This window comes from Salvelinus sp. IW2-2015, linkage group LG18 (assembly GCF_002910315.2).
Source record: "Salvelinus sp. IW2-2015 linkage group LG18, ASM291031v2, whole genome shotgun sequence".
Classification (NCBI taxonomy): Eukaryota; Metazoa; Chordata; class Actinopteri; order Salmoniformes; family Salmonidae; genus Salvelinus; species Salvelinus sp. IW2-2015.
Genome location: NC_036858.1, coordinates 58112179 through 58122628, shown reverse-complemented (window position 1 = coordinate 58122628; position 10450 = coordinate 58112179). Strand labels below are relative to the sequence as shown.

At 42.4% G+C, this 10450-nt stretch overlaps 1 protein-coding gene across 1 annotated transcript in view; it reads right to left on the bottom strand.

The window, feature by feature from the left end:
• Positions 1-10229, bottom strand: part of map2k6 (mitogen-activated protein kinase kinase 6) — an 82046-nt gene extending 71817 nt beyond the window's left edge. Inside the window, exon 1 of the mRNA XM_024008632.3 lies at positions 9777-10229. Coding sequence (XP_023864400.1) covers positions 9777-9867 — 91 coding nt within the window. The 5' untranslated portion in view covers positions 9868-10229. The remainder of the gene's footprint in view (positions 1-9776) is intronic.
• Between the last annotated feature and the right edge of the window lie 221 nt (positions 10230-10450).

Sequence of the window (10450 nt, the reverse complement as noted above, 5' to 3'; positions counted from 1 at the left end):
ACAAAGCTCTCCCTCGCCCTCCATTTGGTAAATCTGACCATAATTCTATCCTCCTGATTCCTGCTTACAAGCAAAAATTAAAGCAGGAAGCACCAGTGACTAGATCAATAAAAAAAGTGGTCAGATGAAGCAGATGCTAAGCTACAGGACTGTTTCGCTAGCACAGACTGGAATATGTTCCGGGTTTCCTCCAATGGCATTGAGGAGTACACCACATCAGTTATTGGCTTCATCAACAAGTGCATCGATGACGTCGTCCCCACAGTGACCGTACGTACATACCCCAACCAGAAGTCATGGATTACAGGCAACATTCACACTGAGCTAAAGGCTAGAGCTGCTGCTTTCAAGGAGCGGAAAGCTTATAAGAAAACCCGCTATGCCCTCCGATGAACCATCAAACAGGCAAAGAGTCAATACAGGACTAAGATTGAACTGTACTAAACCGGCTCTGACGCTCGTCGGATGTGGCAGGGATTGCAAACCATTACAGACTACAAAGGGAAGCACAGCCGAGAGCTGCCCAGTGACACGAGCCTACTAGACGAGATAAACTACTTCTATGCTCGCTTCAAGGCAAATAACACTGAAACATGCATGAGAGAACCAGCTGTTACGGAAGACTGAGTGATCACGCTCCCATTCTGTTTATGTTATTATTTGTGTTTATTATATTATATTTAAGTCTATGATTTGATAGAGCAGTCTGAGCGGTGGTAGGCGGCAGTAGACTCATAAGCATTCATGTTAACTTTACTGCGTTTGCCAGCAGCTCTTAGCAATGCTTGCATCACAGCGCTGTTTATGACTTCAAGCCTATCAACTCCTGAGATTAGGCTGGCTGTCACGTTTCTGACCTTTTTTCCTTTGTTTTGTCTTTAGTTAGTATGGTCAGGGCGTGAGTTGGGGTAGGCAGTCTATGTTCTGTGTTTCTATGTTTAGGTTTGTCATTTGGCCTGATATGGTTCTCAATCAGAGGCAGGTGTTTTTCATTGTCTCTGATTGGGAACCATATTTAGGTAGCCTGTTTTGTGTTGGGTTTTGTGGGTGGTTGTCTTCTGTCTTTGTGTTCATTGCACCAGATAGGACTGTTTTCGGTTAGAGTCACTTTTGTTATTTTGTATTGTGTCTTGTTCAGTTGATTATTATTAAAACATGGACACTAACTACGCTGCGTCTTGGTCCGATCCCTGCTACACCTCTTCAGATGAAGAGGAGGAAATCTGCCGTTACACTGGCAATATTAGTGTGCCTATTAGAACATTCTAATAGGCAAAGGTATATGAAATACAAATGGTATAGAGAGAAATAGTCGACACGTCATAATTACCATAATAACTACAACCTAAAACGTCTTAACTGGGAATTGAAGAACTGGAATTTGAACCACCAGCTTCATATGTTCTCATGTTCTGAGCAAGGAACTTAAACATTAGCTTTTTTACATGGCACATATTGCACTTTAACTTTCTTCTCCAACACTGTGTTTTTGCATTATTTAAACCAAATTGAGCATGTTTCATTATTTGAGACTAAATAGATTTTATGTATTATATTTAGTTATAATAAGTGTTCATTGTTCATTCAGTATTGTTGTAATTGTCATTATTACACATACACACTATATATATATATATATAAAATGTTTTTAAAAATTGGCATCGGCCTTTTTTGGTCCTCCAATAATCGATATCTGCGTTGAAAAATCGTAATCGGTCGACCTCTAATCCTGACTGGTTGCATCACCGCCTGGTATGGCAATTGTTCGGCCTCCGACCGCAAGGCACTACAGAGGGTAGTGTGAACGGCCCGTACATCACTGGGGCCAAGCTTCCTGCCATCCAGGACCTCTATACCAGGCGGTGTTAGAGGAAGGCCCTAAAAATTCAGACTCTAGCCACCCTAGTCATAGACTGTTCTCTCTGCTACCCCACAGCAAGCAGTACCGGAGCGCCAAGTCTAGGTCCGAGAGGCTTCTAAACAGCTTCTATCCTCAAGCCATAGGACTCCTGAACATTGCCCCCCCCACCCCCCCTCTTTTACATCGCTGCTACTCTCTGTTGTTATCATCTATGCATAGTCCCTTTAATATGTACATGTAAGTTGAGTTATTAACTCAACTAACCGGTGCCCCCGGACATTGACTTTGTACCGGTACCCCCCTGTAAATCGTCTCGCTATTGTTATTTTACTGCTGCTCTTTAATTACTTGTTACTTTTATTTCTTATTCTTGTCCTTATTTTTTTTTAACTGCATTTTTGGTTAGGGGCTCATAAGTAAGCATTTCACTGTAAGGTCTACACCGGTTGTATTCAGCGCATGTGACTAATTACATTTGATGTTATCTAAAAATGACCATATACACTGATTGTTTAAAGCAAAACTACCAAAACTATTGCTTATGGTGAACCTGAACAATCAAAATAAAATCTATTGTAAGTGCTGTTCAGCAGGTATAGCCAGATAAGAGATGTGTCTCCGGTAGCTTACTTTTATTCCGTAAAACACAATTTTCAACAGTGCATAGATAACCTAGCAAATTACATAGGTTGTCACTCAACTCATAAAGCATAATATCGCGCAATTTTAACATTTGAATGCTGTAGGTGCCGTGCAGATGTGTAAGATCAGGAACAGGGCGCCTACATCCTGTCGGTCAGCGCGCGAAGCGTCGCACAGTGCACAGTGCACAGTTTATCTAGGCTACTGATATATCCTATGGTTGTTCGGCATGCAAAATTACATATAGATCAATGGATGTCAACACAGTTACATGCTTAGTTCGACACTGAATGAGAGGACGCATCAGTTGTCACCAAATATTAAGTGTTTTCGGAAGGTAGAAAAAAGTAATATGAGCAACAAAAATTGGGAATCTGCAATTCTTAATGTTTGAATAGATTTTCTGACTGAAGCATGCTACATTTGGTCCGCAGATCGATGCAGCCATGTGTAAAAAAATATATATATATATGTTAGGAGAGATGCATATCGGTGAATCATTACATCACTAGTCAACAGTACTACTCCTAGTAGGAGTGGGAACTATGGACGGGAGGGATTCTTCAATTAAGTGTTTGTTGTCATTCAACGAGAGATGTCTAGTTTAAATGCAAATGTTAAGAAATACTGCATCAAACATCCTTGTTAGATGTAAAATTGCACGACTAAGTCCTCCTCTGCAATTTTTTTGAAATAAATTAATAACAGATCTTGATTTATCTTAAATTAATTCCAAATATTTGGAGGAAGTGTATACTGGCCATGTTGTTGCTACGGCATCTCAAGAGGGACAAACAGTAATATAGCCGCATTTTTCTATTTTTTCCAGCGAAGGTCTTTTAAAGGGAGTATGCGAAGCACAGACGTTCACTTCACCTGGAGTTCTGCTAGTAGCAAACCGAACCTAGTACACGGTCGCTTTTAGGCGATCCCCCAACCAAACGCTCATGCACAACCAGATATTGATTGATTGTAGACAGCTTGTGTCAATTAAATAACATCTCCCAGGATTTTCTACCTGCAGCAAACCTAGTGGATAATGCTGGAAATACTGGTCCCCCCCAAAAAATGTAATGGCCCTAACATGCTGACCAGACCGGACACGTCACGATTTAGAAATCCATGTTATTCAATTATTGCACCCACACTGCTCGCGAGCGTATACGACGCCAAGGGCTAAAATAGAAGTCATTCCTATTTCTGACGCAGGTCGCGCTGCAAGTCCTGCCTCTCCCATCTCCTCATTGGTTTATAGAAGCAGATGTGTTGCTGTGCGTTTTGTTGCCAACCTTACTTTGCTACCTGACAACTTTACGGTTTTTACTTTCCGTTTATATTTTTAGTTTTTCCCTCACAACTTTTATTTAATTAAACTTTTTCACTCCGGACGCTTTATCTGGACATGGTTCGTCAGGACCTCCAACAGCCGAAGCTAAGTAGTAACATTAACATGATGCCTTCTAATTGCAGTCGCTGTACTCATAATATACAGGAGAACGATCGCCTTATGGCGAGGATAGCTGTGCTGCAAGCCCAACTTCAGACGCAATCGTTAGGCAAGGGTAATTTCAGTGTAGGAAAGGATGAAACAGCGTCTGTGCCACCAGTAAGTACAGATAGTAGTATAAATCCCCTCGCACAGTCCCCGCAGCCGGACAATTCTGGGGGGAAATGCTGTAGGAATGCTCAACCGGTGTCGCTCATTCAGCCGACAGAAACTTTCAACCGGTTTTCCCCATTAAGCAGCGAGTCGGAGTCTGAGCCTTCTCTTGTCTCTACTCCTCCCCTTACAGGGTCTGAGACGCCGAAGCTTCCCACCATTAGCTCTGACAAATTGAAAACCCTAGTCATTGGCGACTCCATTACCCGCAGTATTAGACTTAAAACGAATCATCCAGCGTTCATACACTGTTTACCAGGTCGCAGGGCTACCGACGTTAAGGCTAATCTGAAGATGGTGCTGGCTAAAGCTAAAACTGGCGAGTGTAGAGAGTATAGAGATATTGTTATCCACGTCGGCACCAACYATGTTAGGATGAAKSAGTCAGAGYTCACCAAGCGCAACATAGCTTCAYCGTGTAAATCAGCTAGAAAGATGTGTCGGCATCGAGTAATTGTCTCTGGCCCACTCCCAGTTAGGGGGAGTGATGAGCTCTACAGCAGAGTCTCACAACTCAATRGCTGGTTGAAAACTGTTTTCTGCCCCTCCCAAAAGATAGAATTTGTAGATAATTGGCCCTCTTTCTGGGACTCACCCACAAACAGGCAAGCTGGGCCTGCTGAGGAGTGACGGACTCCATCCTAGCTGGAGGGGTGCTCTCATCTTATCTACCAACATAGACAGGCGCTAACTCCTCAGCTCCACAATGAAATAGGTGGCAGGCCAGGCAGCAGGCTGTTAGCCAGCCTGCAGCTTTAGTGGAGTCTGCCACTAGCACAGTCAGTGTAGTTCAGCTCAGCTATCCCCATTGAGACCGTTCTGTGCCTCCACCAGGTTGGGCAAAACAAACATGGCGGTGTTAGCCTTAGCAATCCACTAGGATAAAGACCTCCCCATTCCTGCCATTATTGAAAGAGATCGTGATAGCTCACATCTCAAATAGGGCTACCTAATGTTAGATCCCTCACTTCAAAGGCAGTTATAGTCAATGAACTAATCACTGATCATAATCTTGATGTGATTGGCCTGACTGAAACATGGCTTAAGCCTGATGAATTTACTGTGTTAAATGAGGGGAACCGGCCAGTCTCTGCCTGGCCGGTTCCCCTCTCTCCACTGGGATTCTCTGCCTCTAACCCTATTACAGGGGCTGAGTCACTGGCTTACAGGTGCTTTTTCATGCCATCCCTAGGAGGGGTGCGTCACTTGAGTGGGTTGAGTCACTGGATGATGTCTCCTGTCTGGGTTGGCGCCCCCCCTTGGGTTGTGCCGTGGCGGAGATCTTTGTGGGCTATACTCGGCCTTGTCTCAGGATGGTAAGTTGGTGGTTGAAGATATCCCTCTAGTGGTGTGGGGGCTGTGCTTTGGCAACTGGGTGGGGTTATATCCTTCCTGTTTGGCCCTGGCCGGGGTATATCATCGGATGGGGCCACAGTGTCTCCTGACCCCTCCTGCTCAGTCTCCAGTATTTATGCTGCAGTAGTTTATGTGTCGGGGGCTAGGGTCAGTTTTGTTATATCTGGAGTACTTCTCCTGTCTTATCCGGTGTCCGTGTTGAATTTAAGTATGCTCTCTCTAATTCTCTCTCTCTCTCGGAGGACTGAGCCCTAGGACCATGCCTCAGGACTACCTGGCATGATGACTCCTTGCTGTCCCCAGTCCACCTGGCTGTGCTGCTGCTCCAGTTTCAACTGTTCTGCCTGCGGCTATGGAACCCTGACCTGTTCACCGGACGTGCTACCTGCCTGACCTGCTGTTTTCAACTCTCTAGAGACCGCAGGAGTGGTAGAGATACTCTTAATGATCGGCTATGAAAAGCCAACTGACATTTTACTCCTGAGGTGCTGACTGCTGCACCCTCGACACTACTGTGATTATTATTATTTGACCATGCTGGTCATTTATGAACATTTGAAATTCTTGGCCATGTTCTGTTATAATCTCCACCCGGCACAGCCAGAAGAGGACTGGCCACCCTTCATAGCCTGGTTCCTCTCTAGGTTTCTTCTAGGTTTTGCGCTTTCTAGGGAGTTTTTCCTAGCCACCGTGCTTCTACACCTGCATTGCTTGCTGTTTGGGGTTTTAGGCTGGGTTTCTGTACAGCACTTTGAGATATCAGCTGATGTAAGAAGGGCTATATAAATACATTTGATTTGAAGCAGATACCCACGTGCCATCTCCTCATTGGTTATACCCACGTGGGTGAAAGACGAACTTTGTTGACGGTTTGTGGTAATACAATGAAAGTTTAGATGCGTCACCATATAAGTTCAAAGATGATAAAGCCTGGAAGGAGGAGAGATGACTAGAAACGATTCGGTTGGCCGTTTTATGTGTGGATTAATGTCGGAGTAGAGGTCCTTGTGCATTTCAGGTAAAATAACAACTCAATGTTTATATCCCAGGATGTACTGCCTCTCCTGAAAGGTGGAGATCCCTCGCTACTTGACAAGTAGTACTGGAGTCCTTAGTTAGTAGGCAGCTAAAGACCTACTTCCAAGAAAACAACATCTTAAATGGAATGCAATCAGGTTTTAGGTCTGGACACAGGACTGTTTCAGCAACATTGAAGGTTTTAAATGACATCCACTGTGCTCTTGATAAGAAGTTACATTGGTGCCTGTTTTTATTAATTTGTCGAAGGCTTTTGACACCGTGGACATGCTGTGTTAGTGCAAAGGTTCAAATGTTGTGGGGTTACTGGTCAAGCTCTAGATAGGTTTATAAATTACTATCAAATCGTACACAATGTGTAATGGCGGATGGATGTAAATCTGAGTCCATAAAGGTGTGCTCAGGTGTTCCGCAAGGTTCTATTTTGGGCCCACTGTTAATTTGTTCATTTTGTATATCAACAACAATGGGGATCTTATTGAATCTTATTGATATCTATTTTTATGCAGATGATACTGTTCTTTATTCAAGTGGTAGTAGTTTATCTTTAGCTTTTGAAAATTCCCAAAGATTTAACATCATCAACAGAATGTGATGATTTAAAGCTGATTCTAAATTCGGGTAAAACAAAATGCATGGTATTTTCAAATGCCAGTCATGTTACAAATCATGTCATTGCTACATTGGCTGGACATATTATAGAGCAAGTTAAAGTGTACAAATATTTGGGGTGGTGGGTGGATGATAAGCTGAGCTTCACTGTGCATGTAGAGAACTTGAAGCTCAAGCTGAAAATAGGATTTTATTACTGGCATAAGGCTTGTTTTTCTTTTGAGGCCAGGAAGGAGCTGGTACGATGTACATTACTGTCGGTTTTAGATTTCAGTGATGTTATATATATGCAGGCCTCAGCCACTACCCTGAGAGCACTTGATTCAGTGCATCATGCAGCCCTCAGGTTCATTACAAATCAGAAACGTCTAACACATCATTGTGATCTCTACAGCGCTGTTTGTTGGCTGGTCGTCATTGACCTTGCGTAGGCTTAAACACTGGTATACACTGATTTATAAGGCCATATTGGATAAAATGCCATTTTATCTCTGTTCTTTTTTAGTCAGGTCAGTAAATAAATATCAATTACGGTCCCATTCTGATTTGCTTCTAACAGTACCAAAAAATAGAACAGGTCATGGTAGAAGTTTTAGTTTTAGTTACTTAGCACCGTGGTCCTGGAATTCTCTCCTGAACATTTAAAAATGTGATGATCTAGTTTCGTTGGTGGAGTTTAAACACTTGATCGATGTATTTATCATAGAAGAGTGTAATTGTTTTTAGGCCAGCTGTTTTTTGTCAAGATGTTTGTGTTTTTAATGTAATATGTAATTGTTGTACAGTATGTGTGTTTATAGTTTTGTTTAATGTTGTGTTAGTGTATGTAAGTTGTTTTGTCTGAAACGTTGTTCCCCCTGCTGCTATTGGATTAGGTCTCTCTTGGAAAAGAGATATTATCTCAATGAGAAAAAACCTGTATAAATAAAGGTAAAATAGAAATAAATAAAAATTGCTAGCAACAGCAAGCTAGCTAAATAGGACAAATTAACGTTAGCTAGCAAGTTCAAGCTAACTAGCTAAATTGCCGTACATGTTTAATGATTTTCGACCTGTCCCCAAATTAATGTCATTGGTTCACAGTTTGTTTTGATATTTTAACCTGCGTGTCGTGATCGTGTTTGGTGTGGGGGGGCAAAATAAATGTATGCACGACAGCATGCGCAGCCGGTTTGTGTTCCATGTAACTAGAGGGAATATGGTGCCCTTTGTGACACATCCGATATTTGTACTCCTGGCTATGCTAATCTTATTATAGGAGTAATAAATAAATTAGGCATGTGGTGTGAAAACACTCCAAGACTTTCAATGATGCAAATCCTGTCTGAAAAGATTAGATCAGGGGTGTAAAACTAATTCCATGGAGTGCCCAGAGTCTGCTGGTTTATCTTTTAATGTGTGTCCAATGGAGACCTAGACAACCAGGTGAGGGGAGCTCCTAATTAATCAGTGACCAGTAATCATTAAATCAGTAATCATTAATTAACCAAGCACAAGGGAGCAGCGCACACCTGCAGACACTCATCCTGCCATAGAATACATTTGACACCTGTGGATTCATGAGGTCAGTAGAAATGCATTCCAGAGGGTTATAGAAGTTGGTTCTGATTATTGTCTCTCGGCATAGTCTTGTGCAGTGGTCTTGAGAGAATTCCCTTACAAAAAAAAGATTGCCGTTTTGAAACTTCAGTAAAAGTGCAGTAACTGCAGTCAACTGATATTTTGGACACAGTAATTGTTGCTATGGCGTAACACTGTAAAATTACTGCAATAACAAAAAACGTATTTTGTAAGCACTATTTGCAGCATACTGCAATCTGTTTTCGTAAGGGAAAGCTGTTAGAGCTGACATAAAATATTCTACTAGCTACTTACTGACTGTGGCAAGGACATTTTTGCTTGGAGACTCGTATTTGAATAGCCTATTTCCCTGTTCCTTTGGCTGTTTGCATGAGTAGACGTTCACACAGCAAATCTAAATGTAGCTTTTTACTTTTTTAAATGTCTACATTATTTATTACTGCAGGATCAAAGCTCAGTCACTAGGACGAGGCGTCCCAATAATTTTCCATTACGCACCACTGACAGTGAAAACAAAACCGCAACAAGAAGAAAATGGTCAGAGTAACTTGTGTGATTTTCAAAAGCCGTTTGAACTGAACTTGACCTGGGTACAACGCATGCACAATACTGTACGCACAGTTCGCAGTTAATGGATGCACCTTGTGTGAAAGTACAAATGCAGTGCAATACATGCATTTGATGTATTACCTTGCACAGGCAACATCTCGTCGATATGTGCATGGATAGTGCATGCTTTAAAGGCGTTGCAATGTTATGTCTGCAGTGTGTTGCTGACTGTATGACAGCTATATCTACGCTATAACATCTCTGGTACAAGAGGACTGCAAATACCGTAAAAATGAGCAATGATTGTTAGACAGCATCGTTTTACCAGGAACTCTGCAAAAGAAAAGATCTAAACAGGAAATGCTGACCCTTTTAACGTATCAAACTTTAAAATGCATTGACTATATCCAACCTGCAGACAATGCAGAGCTGATTGCATATCAGTATTTTTGCACAGATCGCATGTAATATTCTTACCTCCCTTTGGCTGAGACATTTCCCCTTTACTTTGATCGGGGGGAGGGGAAGCACAAAAGACTTTGCCTTCTTTCTCACTCCCTCCCTCCATCGCCCTCGCACGGGAGCTTGCTTCAGCGGCTAGCTTTGCAATAAAGATGCAAAATACAAGCAGCGATCTTTATGCACTTGGAGCCTTTTTACGTTTGAACCGTGTGTGTCCGTGCAAAGAGCAATATTACAATTGCACACTTTGCAAAACGGTCTGGAAATGGGTAATTTTTCAATTGTAATGCAAAGAATTCTCAGCGGCACTTAAACAATGGGCTACGGCTGGCAGCTGAAAGCTACTAACTTCGATCAGACAGTGTGAGCCAGCGACGGAAAAGGAAGCGAGACATCCCACTCGCTGTTTTTTTTTTTTGGTTCAATGAAAGACGATGAACTAAGTAGACCAGACCCAGCTAAGATGCACCATGTTATGTAGACCGGCACTGACAGTTTTTTTTCAATGGTATAAGGCCTGAGTGTACTATCTTCATTTACACACCATCTTTGGTGAGACATTGGCCTATGGTTTGTGCTATGTGGAATCATTGGGACGTCCCTACCCTAACCCCTAACCATTGCTTAACCTACCTTAATCCTTACTAGGGACGTCCCAGGGATTCCAGATAGCAAGAACCATTGGCCTG